Below are 17535 nucleotides of genomic sequence, written 5' to 3'. Positions count from 1 at the left end.
TTCTTACCACGATATGCTTGATTTCTAACCCTTACGTGTGTAAACAAGGAGGTTTAGAGCATTCACTAGCTTACTTAATGTCACGTGTATGAAATCTTAAGGACAGAATTGAAATTTATAACTGCTTGATAAAAATTTAAAGTCCTTCATTCATGTCTTCACTTCACCAAAATTGTGCTTTTCTCCACTTTTTCAGCCAGCATTTAGTCAGTTCTACTTCTGTATTAGTATCTGAATTCAAAAGAGAACCCAAATCACGACTTCCTCTACATTTCAAATACTCTTTCTTCACACTTCCACTAATATTGTTATCCACACTAAAAACTGGAGCTTCAGCAAGCTGAATTTCTCTGTGCTGATCATTCCCACCAGGTCAAATCTCATGGTTTACCCAGTGAGCTCAAACAATACTGCTTCATTGTGTTGTTCTTTGAGAATACATTGGGGTCTTCTCTTACTTCCGTGCTATTTCCCCAGCACCCTGTACCCACGTCTGCCCACATGGGGCCAGCGGTCTTCATCTATACACAAATACACCAGTGTAAGGCATATGGTAATACCAAAGTCCTTTAAACTGATTTACTGACAACTAAGACTAACATAAACAGACTCCATCTGTTAATTTTTTTAACAAAATTATGTATTACAAAATAACTTCAACTTTCACATGACTACTATGTAGTAAAATATGTGGTTACTTCAAAATCCTACAGAGAACTTTATACAGAAAGAGAACATCAATACACAGACACTGAGAAGTCCCAGGGGTAGTGGTGATTTGGAACTAGTTATATTTTGTCCTCCAAGAGACCAACTTTTACTCAACTATATTGGAAAGAATCCAGTGCCCTTTTTTGGTGTGATCACCTCTGGTATGCCTGCAACAATCTGATCAGAGTTGGAATGCTGTGATTTTAAGAACCTGAAGCAATGGCATTTTCTAAACAATTTCAAAGATAAACTGGTTAGCCACATCTTGAACTGTTCTTTTAACATTTACTATTCCTCTAGGAAATTTCTACTCTCCATGCACACAAACAAAATGGTTTGCTTTAAGTGTAATAAAATTAAGCTTTTAGAACAATGCCCGTGATATAATTAACAGATGTAAATAATAAACAGTAAGAGGAAATGCTGGTTTTAACTAAATTCAAATTCATGTGATTTGTTTTGCTTTTTTCTTTGGGGGTAGGTGGAGGGCTGAGGACCATTCAGGGTCTTGGTCTTGTGTGTTTATTAGTAGCCTGCTGAACCACTGAGCTGCCTTCAGTGCTTCCCTTTCCCCTCTCGTTCTTCAGAGACAGGGTTTCTCAGTATATCCCTGGCTCTGGCTCTCCTGGAACTAGCTCTGTAGACCAGGTTGGCCTTCAACTCACAGAGATTCGTGTGTCTCTGCCTCCTGAGTGCTGAGATTAAAGGTGTGTCCCAATACCACCTGGCACCCTTCAGTTCTTGATTTTGGGGTGACCAAGGTCTTGGGTTACTCCTAAACTTACTGTTGACCAGGCTGGTCTGAAATTCACAAAGCTCTTAATCTTAGTTTCCCAAGTGCTGAGACTACAAGCATGTCCACCATGCCCAGCTTATTTGACTATTAATAGGTAAACTTCTAGTCACATATTGAAAGTGGGCTGGCAAGACGGTTCAACAGGTACACACTAAACAGAATTTGGCCCATATGGGAAGGTGAGAAGCAACTTCCAAAAGTTGTCCTCTGACCTACTCATGTGCATGTATACATACACACAATGTGAAGAAAGAAAGTAAAATCTTTGGAAACAAATCAAAGCTCTGAGAAAAATCTAAATCTATATCCAAAAGTCTATATTCAAAAATCATCTTTAACTTAATGTTTCTTATAAGACAGCCTTTAATAAGGGGGAAAAAGAAAAAAAATATTCTTTAAGACATGGTAAAAAAAAAAAACTCAAAAATAATACAAATGAGAACTTGAAAAAATAATGTCAAGGCTGAGCAGATGGTCTCTGCCTATGACACTGGCACTTGGAGGTTGAGTGTGTTTAGTCTATAACTTTACCATCTGAAGGCACAGGCAGGCAGATCTCAAGATCAAGATACAAAGCAAGTCCTGGCAAGCCTGAACTCCACAAAAGACCCTGCCTTAAAATACACAAAGCAACATCTTCAGAAATTCTCTAAATTTTGTGTCTATACTTTCAATGTACACAAAATGATTATGAATTGAAGACAGGACTACCAAGACCGAATCTATGTTTCTTCTATTATTGAAAATTAGACTTAAGAGCACCTTTAAATAATCAGGCCTGATTATCTCTGGTAATAAGAATAAATATTAGGCTGGGTGGTGCTGGTGCTCACTTTTAATCCCAGCACTGGGGAAACAGAGGCAGGCAGATCTGTAAGTTTCTGAACATCCAAGACTACACAGAGAAACCTTGTTTTGAAAAACCAAAATTAAAATAAAATGGATCAATGTTAATAAGTGTTAACTGTTCAGCTATTTTAGAATCTTCTGGATTTTTGCATGTTAAAGTCTAATTTTAGTTTTGAAAGTTTACTTCAACGATACTCCTAGAATTTTCTTTAGTGCTAGTGAAAGTCTTAGAAAAGATCTTTCCCTCTAGGTGTTATTTGACTGGTCATTATAAAATTTTTTATTCCATTGATCTAATAATACAAATTCAAGTCTGGATATTTGGTTAAGTATCTGTGAGTTATAATGTGCTATTTTAAACAAATATATGAACAATGGAATCACCCATACCATTTAGGCATTATGAAAGATCTCCCCTCAACTCAGTGAAGACTGCTGTGATAACTGAAACAGAATTCTAAGGAACACAGAAGGCAAAAATGCATGCATTTACACAGAGTAGAGGATTAGGAGCCTTAAAAAAAATAGCTACGTTAATCATGTAAGATACTATGTACCTGGGAAGGAACCCAGAGTTCTCTCTCCTTTTATTTACCTAAGATTTAAGATACGTATTTCCTTTTAGGAAAACAAAAATACTTTTTTCACTACTAAGTAAAAAGTAGGAGGTTACAACTAAGAGTTCTACTTAAAGTTGAGATGAAGAGTATCTTACCTTTTTCTCCTGTTTTGGAAACAGTACCTAGGACAGAGGAAAAAAAAATATACTTTATACATGAAGTTTATTTTGGGTTGAATGTTTATCTTAATTTCATTTTCATAAAATTTTAACAATATTAACTACTTAAAAATTTGTAGACCTCTTTAAACTTCAGGTGTGTTGACAGCTCCTTAGCGCTTTCTTTAATCTTACAGCAAGAACAGGACTATTCTCTTTATTAGACTATAGCACACCTTACTAACCTCTTCCTGAAAACTGTATTCAAAATAAATTTGAGCCAGAAGATGATTTTTAGTTAGCAAAGTACTGGCTGAAAATACGCAGGGGCGTGTGCGTCATCCCCAGCAGCAGAGTGCTAGACGTGAGCACATGGAGTCCTAACGCTGAGTATACAGTTACAGGCAGATCCTGGGTGGCCAGTCCACCTATACTGATGAGTGGTATTTGGGATGGAGTGAGAGGTGTGTCAAGTAGACACAGATGGACATGGTTGGATGGGAAGAAAGGATGTAATATAAGCAAAGGTGGAGAGTTCCTCAGAGAAGACATCCAAGAATGACTTCTGACCTACACTTACATATATAAATTCCCTTTAACTGATGCACAGTGGACATACCTATTTAAGGACAGAGTATATCATATATGGATGGCTCTAACAGATGGAATTACAGAAAGCCACACTTGGTCAAAAAGCAGAGAACTAACCATGAAGTGCTTGTCCCCAATTATACACAACACAACCCTACAGCTAAGGCTCAGAGCACATTTCTGAACAGGGAGAAGAAAGATTGTTAGAGCTAGAGGACCAGATAAAATAACATGCTCTTATAGCAAATCAGAATTCAGATCATCACTGCCAATGACACACACAGTTGAGTCAAAAATCTACTGGGACAAATGGATATGAGGCAGACAAACACAGGTTATTTAGCCTAGGAGTGTATTTGGTTTTGGTTATGCACATGCATTTTATAATAATGCGCTTGGCAGCCTAGTTCCTTCACCTGTACATTCTATGCACATATTCTCTCCTAAAAGCACACCCAGCAATCACTGACCCTCCCCCCATTCAAGTTAAACAAACAAATCTCTGAACAACAGTATATATATTTCCTCCCTCCTAGCTAACAACTGAACTTAGCTTCTATTCAAATGTATTCCTAATATATCTAAGTAAGAATAATTGAATAGCTAGTCTGGTCTGAACTGGTTTGGGTGCATGCTCTAACCCCTAGGAAAATCCACTATTTACTATCTTACACTTATATAAGATTAGGTATGCATACAACTAAAATCTCAGATGTATTATGGGAAAGGACATACATACAGAAAAATGATACGACCCATCACCAGACCAGACGACACCCTCACCATGCCCCATAGCAACCAAATTACTCCTGAACCCCACAAACAGAAGCCGCAAGTATGGGCCCACTAGTGTTCAGTCATGGTCTAGTGTCAGGTCTGAGAGTGTACCCACTATAACAATCTGCACCACCACTTTTATTTTTCTTTGAATAAGACAATCTTGGGCCAGGTAATGGTAAAATCCCAGCACTTGGGAGACAGAGGCAGGTGGATTTCTGAGTTCGAGGCCAGTACTTTTAAAATATTTTGTGTTTTATTTGCATGTATGTCTACTGACCACATGTATGCCTCCTGTTTATGGAAGTCAGGAGTCAAAATCCACTGAAGTTGGAAGTACGGATAGTTGGCTGGACATATTCATGTGGGTACCGTGGATTGAAACTGGCTCTGAAGAGCATTAATAATCTTTAAGTGCTGAGCCATCTCCCCAGCCCCCTATGCATGCCTTTTTTGCTACTGTTTGAGACAGAGTCTATCTAGTTCAGGCTGGACTGTCCTGGAACTCACTGTGAAGACCAGGCTGGCCTTGAACTCAGAAATCTTCCTGCCTCTGCCTCCCAGGTGCTGGGATTAAAGGTCTGTACCACTATGCCTGGCCTATGTGTGTACTTTTTATGAGTACACTGTAGCTGTCTTCAGACACACCAGAAGAGGGCATCAGATCCCATTACATATGGTTGAGAGCCATGGTGTGGTTGCTGGGAGTTTAACTCGGGACCTCTGAAAGGGCAGTCAGTGCTCTAACCACTGAGCCATCTCTCCAGCCCATGTATACACCTTTAAAGATAAAATAGCTCAGAAGTCTACACTGATGTTTTTATTGAAAATTGATGCCTAGTTTTTGTTTTTCAGGCAGGGTTCTCCAGTGGCCCAAGCTGACTTTGAACCCTCTAAACAGCTGAGGATAACTACTGAAATTAGAGATAAGCACTACCACACTCCCTTACAGAGTCCTCAGAATCAGACTAGGGTTTCATGCATGCTAGGCAAGCACTATACATGCTGATCTCAAATTGTCCCAAATTTAGCCAACAAGAGCCCTTACATGGTCTTCACTTAATAGCCTTTACATTTTTTTAAAAAAAATTATTTTGCATATAAACTTGTGCACCAGGAGGTCAGAGGGACAACTTGCAGGATTCAGTTCTCTCCTTCCATCATGTGGGACCCAGGGAATGAACACAGATCAGCAGGTTAGGAGCAAAGGGTCTTTACCTGCTGAACCATCCTCACCAGCCTAGTAATTTTTTATTCTCTCCCAAATGCTGGCCATTTGGGGCAGAGGTAGATCTCTATGAGTTTAAGGCCAGCTTACTCTACATAGTTGAGTTCCAGGCTAACCATGACTATGTTGAAACCCTGTCTCAAAACAAACAAACAAAGTCGGGCGGTGGTGGCGCACGCCTGTAATCCCAGCACTCTGGGAGGCAGAGACAGGTGGATTTCTGAGTTTGAGGCCAGCCTGGTGAACAGAGTGAGTTCCAGGACAGCCAGGACTAGACAGAGAAACCCTGTCTCGAAAAAGCCAAAAATCAAAACAAACAAACAAACAAACAAACAAATCCCACCCAAAATTACTTTTTAAACTGTGTGTGCATGTGTTTATATGGGTGTGTTGTATATAGATGGCAGGCAGAGCCCCGACGATGGCACCAGTTGCTCTGGAGTGGTTACAGGCATTAGAAAGCTGCCCAACAGCTGGGTGGTGGTGGTGGCAGCAGTACACACCTATAATCCCAGCACTCTGGGAGGCAGAGGCAGGTGGATTTCTGAGTTTGAGGCCAGCCTGGTCTACAGAGTGAGTTCCAGGACAGCCAGGGCTATACAGAGAAACACTGTCTCGGGAAAAAAACAAATCCAAAAAACCAAAAAAAAGAAAAAAGAAAAAAGAGAGCTGCCCAACTTGATGCTAGGAACTAAACTCAAGTCTTCTGTAAGAGTACAAGAGCAGCATAGACGCTTAACCAGCGAGAACTTTCTCTAGTCCATAATGTTTAATTTGTTTTATGTAACATAAGTGCTACATGTACCACATTCATGCCTTATACCTGAGGAGGCCAGGAGGCACTGGATCCCCTAGAACTAGAGTTACAGATGGTTTTGAGCCACCATTTGGGTGATAGAAAATGTACCTAGGTCCTCTGCAAGAACAGTGCGTACGCAGAACTGCTGTGCCATCTTGCCTTTGTTTTGACCGGGCATTTGTATTTGTTTTCCTCCTTGAGATCCAGGATTCTCAAGGACATAAAGCATGATAATCAGAATGCCTTACAAGGCTCATCAAGAACGGTAAGATAACAAGACAGCAAGACTGCCAGAGAACAAGATTAAACCTTTCCCCGTTGCTGCCCAGTGCAGGGGTGACTGATTCAAGATTCAGCTTCACAAGAAACCCATGACTATGGCTAAGGACGACACTGCTGCTCTAGGGTTAAAATACAAAAGGCTGCTGAGATGTGGAATCAAATGTTGTGCTGGCTAATTTTTATTTTGTCAATTTAAGATTAATATGAAGCCGGGCGGTGGTGGCGCACGCCTGTAATCCCAGCACTCTGGGAGGCAGAGGTGAGAGACCCCCCAACTCAATGTTTTTAGACCTCTAAGCAACTAGCCCATCACAGAGTAACTTGTTTTTCTGCTTTCAGTTTGAGAAAGATAGCCCACCCAGTTCTAGCTCCAAGGTTTAACTAAACAATGCCCCAAGGATGTTTGCTCCAGATAATCTCTAACCTTCCTTACTTCCTCATTCTGTACTTCCCCAATCCGTGCATGTTTTGTCCTCCACCCCTTGCCTAGGGGATTGTGGCCTCCAACCCTTGTTTTGTGATTTTTCCCCTTTAAATACCCCTGACTTCAGTTGCACGGGGTCCTCAGTCCTCTACCCCTGCGCGGTGTATGGCTGTGGAACCCAGAATTCTGGAATAAAGAAATCCTCATGCTATTGCATCGAGACCGTTTCTCGCAAGTGATTTGGGTGTCGCCTTCCAGGGGGTGGGGCGCTGGGGCACCCTTGGTTTTTGGGGTCTTACAGAGGCAGGCGGATTTCTGAGTTCGAAGCCAGCCTGGTCTACAGAGTGAGTTCCAGGACAGCCAGGGCTGCACAGAGAAACCCTGTCTCGGGGAGAAAAAACAAAAACAAAAACAAACAACAACAAAAGATTAATATGAGAGGAGGGAACCACAGTTAAGCTGTCTCTGTGAGACTGGCCTGTCAGTCTGTAGACAGTTTCTTAAGTAGTGACTCATGAAGGAGCTTCGAGGCAATCAAAGTGTTCCTCATCAGCCTCTGCTTCAGCTCCTGCCCTGACTTCTTTCTATTAAGTGGCTTTTGGTCCTGGTGTTTGTTTCACCACAGCAATAGAAACCCTTACTAAAGCATAAGGCAGGTGCTGAAACAGCTTGACGTGCCACCTATTTTCTGGGGAAATGTAACAGGACAAAAAGGTGAAGTACAGAGGAACAGAGCAGAGAGAACACAAGTACAGCACAGGTTTTGCAATGACAAAGCAGGGAGTTCTGCAGGGAGCAGCCCAGCTCCAGCTCTCTGATACCGCAAGCAGGCTGCACCAGGAAGGGTGTGACCTTGGGTGAGGCAAGTCAGGAGCTTGGCTGTAGCCTGCTGACCGCATTTGCCACAGCTGAGCAGCACGTCCTTCCTAGAAGGCAAATCTGCATGGTGAACTCCAGACTACCACAACACCGACAAAAAGGAAAACTGCGCCTTTAATGGATGAGAAGCCCAGCTTCATCCATTCATCAAGTGGTGACCAAAGTTAAATAGGGACACAGCTTCTGCAGCACTCCTGCTCCAGGCTGCTCGGTCTAATCACGAGGAAACTTCAGATAGCCTGAACTGAAGGACATCCTACACAGTCCTTCAGTGATTTTAAAATCACAGTCTGCTGGTGATTTTAAAAATGCCAGTTACACTACAGATTAAGCAGTAAAGGACAGTCATGATTTGTGAGTCCCCCTCCCTTTCTTATTTGCAGTTTTGTGGCTCAGACCAAGGGTCTGGCGCATCCCCACAACCGACTTTATTCTGAGATGGGACCTCACCATGCAGCAGACCAACCTTGAGCTCACTACATAGCTCACGACTCAAGGGCTCCTGAGCACTACACAGAAGCTGGCCTTAGACTCGCAATCCTGTCTCTGCCTGAGTGCTCAGTCTGCAGGCATGGACTACTATGCCCATCTTTTTTTTTTTTGGATTTGGTTTTTTGAGACAGGGTTTCTCTGTATAGTCCTGGCTGTCCTGGAACTCACTCTGTAGACCAGGCTGGCCTTGAATTTAGAAATCCGCCTGCCTCTGCCTCCCAGAGTGCTGGGATTACAGGCGTGCGTGCCACCACCACCCACGACTACCATACCCATCTTTAATGGGTAAAGATGACTGGATGGTGGAGCTCAAGGAAGAAGGAAGTTATCTCCACCTGCCTGCAATCACACTATGCAAATTAAGGTGACAGAATGACAAATGTTTTCTCTCATTTAAGATTCAAACATAACAGCAGAAATAAACTGTCTAGGCACAAAGGAGAATAACAAGAATTATGACCTTAGGAGAATATGCTCAAATACAATATGTATGTACAAAAGCTTGGGAAAACACCTTAATATTTGCAGTGTAGGGGCATGGTACCCACAGCTTACCCTCAAACACTTGGGAGACAAAGACTGAAGGGAGTAGTAAGGGAGGAAAAACAACAAGCAGGGAATCTGGGTGAGGCTACAGTAAATTCTTTCCATTATCCTTCACTAGTGAAAGGACAAGGCCAGACTTTCGCTCTGTGGAACAGTGTTTCCAAGCAGGCGCTAGGCCCAAGCTTCCTGCCCAGCACCTCAGAAGACAAGTCAGGTAATAATCAAGGTAAACATAAGAAGTAAACACAAGGTAAGCACATGAGTTTTTACCCATATATAATCAAATCCTGGAACAGTGAGGCACAGGTCTGGTTCTCTCTTACTGATCTCTTACCAGTTGTCCCCTCTTTTCCTCCATGATCTAAGACACTACCTTTACCATATTCTAGATTTATATAAATATTGTCTGTTACTAAACACCACAATCTGTTCCACTGCCAATATACTTCCCCATTAACTAGAATATATAATTTTAAAAAATATATTGTTTTGGAGCAGTTTTAGATAGCTAACAAAACTAAGAGAAAGCAAAGTTGTCATGTGCCCTTCATTGCCAAATAAATATAGATACAGGTTTTGAATCTGCTGAATATCAGGGTGTGTTAGTGTACAGCCTTGATCCCACTGCTCAGCAGGTAGAGAGGCCATCTCCATAAGCTGAAAATGCCAGGTTGGTCTACAAAGTAAGTTCCAGGTTAGCCAGGCTACACAGTAAGAACCTGTATTTCTGTTTGTCTTGAGGCCGTGTGGTTAAGAGTAGAAGAAACTCCCAATGTAGAAATGGAATCTTGGCCTGGGCGGAGACCTACCATTCAAGCCAAGCTGGTTCAGTCACTGGCTAAGGGCCCACCCCACTCACACTAGAAGACATGCTAGAGAAACAGAAGAAATAATTAGTTCTTTAATGAGATACTGGATATTTCTTTCTCAGAATCCCTGACCCTAATATAGAAACTTATGGGTGGCAAGGAGATTCTTAAGTCTGCCAACTTTTCTCAGTTTCTCTAGAGTTTCTTCTTCCCACCGTTTTCCTACGGCTGCTTTCCTTAAGCTTGGGGCTCCGGCCTCTACACTTCCGGCTGCCGGTCCCTTTCTCACAGCCATGTTGTCTGCCCTCCATCTGCCCCTCCAGGCAGATGCTGACATCTACAGCCTTCCTGCTCTCTAGCTTCTCTTTTAAACATTAATAAACTTTGTCTTTGTGTTTGAGTTCTTTTATTGATGAGACTAAGTACCCAAAGGGGATCACAATTTCCTCTGAATCACTGTCTGAGGAAACGGAGGCCATGGCTGAGAGATCTTGCCTAGCCGTCACCAGCCTCCTCCTGGTCCTAGTTTGTTCTGTTTTACTTTTTCCTACTGTTGGCTCTAGAAACACAGCATTAACCATAGTGCTCAGCTAAGAAACAACTGTCAGACACATCCGTGCTGCTAAGAAAGAGAGACATGGGGTAAAAATCTGGACAAGAGAGCAGTTGTGTGCAGAGGAGACAAAAGGGCCCCTCCGCGGGTGACTGAGCAGCAATGTAAACAGAGACCTGTCACAGGTGGAAGAGCAGCGCTACAGCAGGAGCAGGAAGCAGAATGGACCTCGGGTGACTGCGCCTGGGCTGACAGGCATACTATTTATTTGTAGCATAAAAAACAAAGTCAGGGTGGTAGGCCATGCCAACAGCTAAACTCACAGAGCAAACTGGAAAACAATTGGAGACTGTGAGGCAGAGATTTAATAAGCCTGATTTTGATTTAAAAAGATGCAATCTAGCTACCTGGGGGCTGGCAAAGGAATTGTATAAGGGCAAGAAATAAAAGACTCTTACATATCTTTGATGTTAGCACCTTGATGAAGTAGAGGCAGGTGGACCTCTTGTGAATCTAAGACCAGCCTGGTCTATATAAAGACTTCTAAGGGGCTGGAGAGATGGCTCAGTGGGAAAGAGCACCGACTGCTCTTCCGAAGGTCATGAGTTCAAATCCCAGCACCCACATGGTGGCTCACAACCATCTGTAAAGAGATCTGACACCCTCTTCTGGTGTCTGAAGACAGCTACAGTGTACTTACATATAATAAATAAATAAATCTTTAAAAAAAAAAAAAAAGACTTCTAAGATAGCCAGAGGTAGGCAGTGAGAGCCTGCCTCAAAACAAAAACAAAAAGTATGTGTGTATAACATTTATTGTGCTGCCTTACTTAAGGCTTCTGTTGCTGTGCCAAAACAAAAACACCATGACCAAAAGTAACTTGAGAAGGAAAGGTTTATCCGGCTACATTTCTACATCATAATCCATCACTGAAGAAAGCCAGGACTAAAACACAACAGGGCAGAAGCCTGGAAGCCTGAGCTGGTGAAGGAACGCTCCTCACTGGCTTGCTCCTCAGGACATGCTCAACTTGCTTTCTTACAGAACCCAGCAACAACAGCACAGGGATGGCCCCACCCACAAGAGGCTGGGCCCTCCCGATCAGTCACTAATTACTAAAAGTGCCCTCCAGGCTTGCCCAGGGCAGGATCTTCCAGAGGCACCTTCTCTCTGATAGCTTTCAGTGGTATCAAGTTGACATAAAACTACCCAGCATAGTCAACAAGGGTTTTTAAAACTTAAAAAAAACATATCAGTTATTCCTTGAAAAATCAAAATACAGGTTGAGCATGGAGACAAACGCCTATAATCCTAGCACTTAGGAGGAAGCTACAGTGAGGTCTACAGTGAATTTGAGGCTACCCTGGACTACAAAATCAGGCCCAAAGTTAATTTTCAACATCTGGCTTTCTACCTCACAGAAATCTATCCTGAAATGCAGTCTCTGTCACCTTTTTTTGTTTGTTTGTTTGTTTGTTTTTGTTTTTTGAGACAGGGTTTCTCTGTATAGCCCTGGCGGTCCTGGAACTCACTCTGTAGACCAGGCTGACCTTGAACTCAGAAATCCGCCTGCCTCAGCCTCCCAAGTGCTGGGATCAAAGGTGTGCGCCACCACCACTCTTGGCCTCTTATTCCAACATGTAAAAGTTGGTCCTGCTCTCCTCAGGAACACCTAAGTCCACACGGCTTCCAGGTGTACAGGAAGAGCATCAATCATCTTTAAAGTGCACATGATTTTGATGTAGACTCCTCTTAGACAACACATAGAATTCTGACACTACCAGCAGTTTAACAAATTGGCACATTTTTGCAATACAATCTTTAAAAAAAAACCTAACTGAGAAAAAACTATCAAAGCTGAGTGAAAAGTGTTCCTATAATTAGAGACAGAGAGAGAGAGAGAGAGAGAGAGAGAGAGAGAGAGAGAGAGAGAGAGAGAGAGAGAGAGAGAGGAGAAATACCACTTTAAAAACAAAACACTGAACTGGCACACACCTTTAATGCCAGCACTCAGGAGGCAGAGGCAGGATGATCTCCGTAAGTTTCAGGCCAGCCTGGACTACATAGTGAGCCTGAATCAAAAGGTAACAAGACTAAACCAAACCCAGGTCCTCTACAATAACAGCAAGTGCTGGGCCATCTCCCAAACCCTGTGACAGTTTTCTTATCTTACCTTATTATAAATGTGGAGATGTTGTGAAAGACACAGATATAAGCTCAGAAATTATAGTCCCTCTTCCTAGATCTCTACTTGAAGTTCGCTCCCTCTTTGGAGAAACCACAAAGCTCTTCTAAAGGTTTCCTTAGAAGTGAAATAAAAGGGCTACATTATATCATCTCTAAAATCTCAACTTCAAAATTCTATAATCTACTTGCTCAAGGACAAATACGTGACGACTACTACTACAGCTTAAAGTGACTGACAGAAGTGTTCTGATGGATGCTGGGAACCTGAAACAAGAGCCCCACTGGCTGGGGTGTCCTCAGCAGCAGAGTGCCGACCCAGCACATGGAAGGCTCTGGGTTTGAACTCCAGCATGGACAGCAAGCAAACAAATCACGGCTAATTAGTATTCTTAAATATAAGATTTGGAAAGGAAAAAAATTGAAGGGGAATTCCAATCTAAAACTAAAACCAAATATTATTTCTGGTTCTTCTCTATCATGATCTGGAAGACAGCAGCTTAGCTGAATCATTTCCTAGTCAGTTCTGTGCTCCACAGAGTCTCACTTCCTCCATCTGTAGACAAACCCGTTTTGGGACGCGGAGGGAAAGAGGAGGGTAAAGGAACCGTTCCCTCCATGCCTACTGCCATTCGACAGTTCTCTATTCATATTCCTTTCTGTGTATTTGTAGACACACAGTGGGCCAGGAGCTTACTTCCAAGACTGATGACCTGAGTTCAAACCACTCCCAACCCACAGAGTAGAAAGCAAGAACCTGAAGTCTGACTCCACAGACATGCAAACACAAAAAGTGTGAAAATGAAAGAAACTCACACACACACACACACACACTGGACTTTTTAATCTCGCTGTGAGTATTTTTGAATAAAAACTCTTTTCAAGTTGAGCTGTGCAATCTGAACTTAATTCACATGTTTAATGTTCCTTCAGGAACTTTAACTTCAAAACGATAAGGGGGAGGAGTGTGAAGGGAGGTGGGGGAGGGGAGGGCATGCCCTTGATCCCAACAGAGGCAAGCCTGAGTTTGAGGCCAGTCTGGTCTACAAAGCAAGGTCCAGGACAGCCAGGGCTACACTGAAAGACCCTGTCTCAAAATTAAAACAATAAAAACATTTAAACAAAGTCAATCCTAATTTAACAATTTTAGCAACATTTTGGTATTCAAAAAGAGGAGTCTAAATCATTACATGCAACAAATTTACTATTTGGAAAGGTGTTCCATAATTAATTTACTCAGAGCCTAGATGAGGGGATAAACTGTTCTAAAAAATACTATTCTGTTTGGGCCACGGGCAGGGCTCAGCAGGTAAAGCATCTGGCAAGCAGACTTGATGACCTGAGTTCAGTCTCAGGAACCTACAGCACGGTGGAAGGACGAAAATGACTCCACAAAGTTGTCCTCCGACCTTCACAGTGAGCTTTGGCCTGTGTGCACCCTTGTACATTACACTCACCATACACCCAACCCACACTAACTACTTTGTGTTGTTTTGAGACTGGGTCTCTCTACATAGCTCTGTTTGTCCACGAACTCACTATGCAAATGAGGCTGGCCTCAAACTCAACAGATATTTGAGCCTTTGCCTCTGTATCCCTACTGCTGGGATTAAAACCCCAGCTGTTTTATTCTGAGACCCCTGTTCACTATGAAGTCCAGGCTAGCCTGGACTTCAGCCTGCCAAGAGTAAGAGGGCAAGTGTACACTGTTTCTTCTAAATCAAATGTTCTAAGCAGCAAAGTAATTTTCTTAAGGATGCTATCATTTAATAACCTGCCGAAAACTTGAGCTAATTTAGGGTCTTCTACGAACAGAACTTGAGTTTTAAACAAGTACTTGGTTCAGAGCTGGCCAAATCCAGAGCCACAATTGAGGTCTAGGCTCCACCATTTTTGAGTGATCTTTTTTTTAAATTTTCATTCTTGTATTTACCCCATATGCTTTTCCCCAAAAAATATCCTTCAGATAACCGACGGCTCTGTCTGAAAATTAAAACCACATCACTTTTGGGAAACCAAGGGGCTGCTTCTTCTTAGGGTTTTATTTAATAATGCTGATTAACACAGGAAAAGGCCAGTCGATATAAAACACATACTCAAAGCTTACAGGCAATTATTTAGACTCACTGACACGGTAATGGCCCAGGGCGTTATGATGACAAAGAGTTTCCTTCCACATTAAATCTGAACCAATAAGCTAAGTCAATTTATGTATAATGCAATGCTATTCCTTTATCCCAGGAAATCAGGTAAAAACTATATGGTAAAAAATCAAATAAGAGAAATAGCAAAATTAAAAATAAACCAAAGCCCTAAAACTAAAGGTATAAACGATACAAACCTACAAAATAAACAGCTAAGCCACAAAGGTAATTGAGCTTGCACATCTCGTTCAATTCCTTGCGTCTTAAAACAACATTTTGTGTAAGTCCAGCATTGAGACACCCAGATGACTATTAAAAAGGGTCAAATACAGCCCAAACCAAGGCTGTCTCCGTGTCCCCGGGGCTGAGCCCTCACTGCAGACCTCGGAGACACACCTCCCTCCCAGGCCCCGGAGGCTGCTCTTCTGCTTACGCGCTTCTTCTCGCGCAATTTGGAGAGCAACAATCTGGGAGAAAAAGATTTCTTTGTGCGTATGCGTGTATGTTTATGCCAAACTGACCTCACAAGCCGTCTCTGAGGGGGGATTTCTCGAGTTCAAAAGGAAGGGCCTTTGTGAGAATTCCGTCACAGAAGGGTGGGAGCCCCAAGGCGACCGCAGCTACCCGGAAGCTCCGAACGTGGGCGTTGCGCAGGCCCGAACTCGGGACCCCACGAGCAGCGAGCCGCGGGCAGGAGCCCACGGACAGGAGCCCCACCGCCGGGGAACCCGGGGCCGGAACCCTCGGACGTGGAGCCCACAGCTGGGGAAGCGCAGGCCGCCCCTTGGAATAAGAACACGGCGCCGCGGCCTCGGCCTGCCACCCGCGGCCCAGCCCGCCGCCCGCGCCTCCCGTACTCACTCACGCACAGCTCCACCACGTACGCGTAGTAGGACCAGACGACCACGAAGGTGATGAAGAGCACCGGAACCCAGCCCACCACGCGTTGGCAGCAGCGCCAGAGTGTCCAGGGCGCCATGTTCCTCCGCTGACTGCTGGGTCCAGCTGCCCGCGATTCAGCAGGGCCCAAAGACCCCTGCGGCTCGGTCGCCAGCTCCCCCGCCCCCGAGGCGCGGCCGCCGCGAGGTTTGGCTAAGGGCGACGCCGCAACTCCGCCCCTCCGGGCGCCTGGCCCGGGCCCGCCCCTGCCCCCGCCCCGCATCCCGCCCCGCATCCCGCCCCGCATCCCCGCTGCTCCGCCCCTAGCCCCCCGCGCCCGGCAATCCCTGTAGGGGGTGGGGCTACCCGGCCGAAGGAGGCGGGGCCTGGGATTGGGGCGTGGCTTCTGCTCAGGCCGGCCCACAGGATTTGGGGGTGTCTGGGTGGAAAAGAGAGGAGAGTGCTAAGGATGTAGGAGGCCATCTAGGACTGGGTGATGAGAGGGATGGGGATGTGCAAAGAGAAAGGAATGAATCCTTAGCCGCCCTGTGTGCCTTGGGTGCCTCTGTATAAAACTCTTCCCCTTGGTTCTTCAGGACCATACAAGGCCCTATTACATAAGGCCATACATCACTCTAGCATGCAAGCAAGAAAAGTATTATATATATTAAAATATAAGACGCCTGTGATTCTGATGTATCTCCAATGAAGAATGCCTGAGATAATTTGGTCCTCATATATCCCCCCTCCACCCCCCCACCCCGGTTTTGTTTGAGCCGGTAGGAGCCTGAGATTTAAGGTGGAAGCCATAGACCCGGGCGTGGTGGTGCACGCCTGTAATCTCAGCACTTGGGAGGCAGAGGCAGGCCGATTTCTGAGTTCGAGGCCAGCCTGATCTACAGCGTGAGTTCCAGGACAGCCAGGGCTACACAGAGAAACCCTGTCTCAAAAAAAACCAAAAAAAAAAAAAAAAGGTGGAAGCCCTATATAATCGGTCAGTTTGATTTGGAGTCCACATTTAAGGTTACACTTGAAAGCGGAATATAGAAACAGTCCTTTCCTGGTGTAGAATTTTCAAGAATTGTATTACAGCTGGAGAATGCTAAGTAATGGCTTCAATCTTAGTAGTATCTAGAAGCCTTGCCATGAACTATTATAACGTGCAATCATTAGAAATAATTTCAGACATTCTTTTAAAACATAGTATATTCATTTATTTACTCTGTGCTGTGGATGTGGATGAACCACTCACATGAGTGTGTGTGGCGTAGGGGTTGTCTGAGGACAGTTGAAAGGTTTTTGGTTTGGTTTGGTTTGGGTTTTGGCACTGGGCACAATGGCACATGCCAATCCCAGCACACTCAGGAGGAAGAGGGAAGTGGATCTCTGTGAGTTTGATCAGCTAAAAACAGACTATTAACTAAAGTCTTCAGGAAGAAGGTAACTACTATTATAGTATGATAAAGTCTTAGTAAAATGAGTATTAATATTTAGCCACTATACACTACTATTACATTAAAGTAACATGTATACAATATTCTGGCTTCAAATTTTTGACTACATATTAGTGGCAAAGTTGACCCAACTCTAGGGCACTAAGGTGGGTAAAATTCAACTATTTTCCCAGAAAGACTGCATCAAAGCATTAAGATACAACATGGAACCTGGAGGCTAGGGATGGAACCCAGTGGAAGACCACGGAAAGCATAGGGGTGGCAATAGATTCAGTTCCCAGTGAGGTGTAGGTGGTTGGGTGGTTATGGCAGAATTAGGACTGACGGGAAAACTATGACAGTATTAAGAATGCTGCCTCTTGCATATACAGCAGAAGACTGCCTAGTCTGGCCTCAGTAAGAGACTTGAGACCCCAGAG

At 43.7% G+C, this 17535-nt stretch overlaps 1 protein-coding gene across 5 annotated transcripts in view; it reads right to left on the bottom strand.

Moving 5' to 3' along the window:
• Positions 1–15903, bottom strand: part of Zdhhc20 (zinc finger DHHC-type palmitoyltransferase 20) — a 55794-nt gene extending 39891 nt beyond the window's left edge. For 3 of the 5 annotated variants that reach the window (XM_052191327.1, XM_052191328.1, XM_052191329.1), the window contains exons 1-2: positions 15645–15903; positions 3072–3098 (exon numbers count right to left, since the gene is read on the bottom strand). In XM_052191327.1, the coding sequence (XP_052047287.1) occupies positions 3072–3098; positions 15645–15762 (145 nt within the window). In that variant the 5' untranslated portion in view covers positions 15763–15903. Of the gene's footprint in view, positions 1–3071; positions 3099–12628; positions 12648–15304; positions 15527–15644 lie in introns of those variants that run through there. The other 2 variants (XM_052191330.1, XM_052191331.1) reach the window with 2 other exon arrangements.
• Positions 15904–17535: the final 1632 nt, after the last annotated feature.

The sequence above is a fragment of the Apodemus sylvaticus genome, chromosome 8, assembly GCF_947179515.1.
Source record: "Apodemus sylvaticus chromosome 8, mApoSyl1.1, whole genome shotgun sequence".
NCBI lineage: Eukaryota > Metazoa > Chordata > Mammalia > Rodentia > Muridae > Apodemus > Apodemus sylvaticus.
The sequence above is the reverse complement of the archived record's forward strand: the minus strand, read 5'-3'. Positions and strand labels throughout refer to the sequence as shown.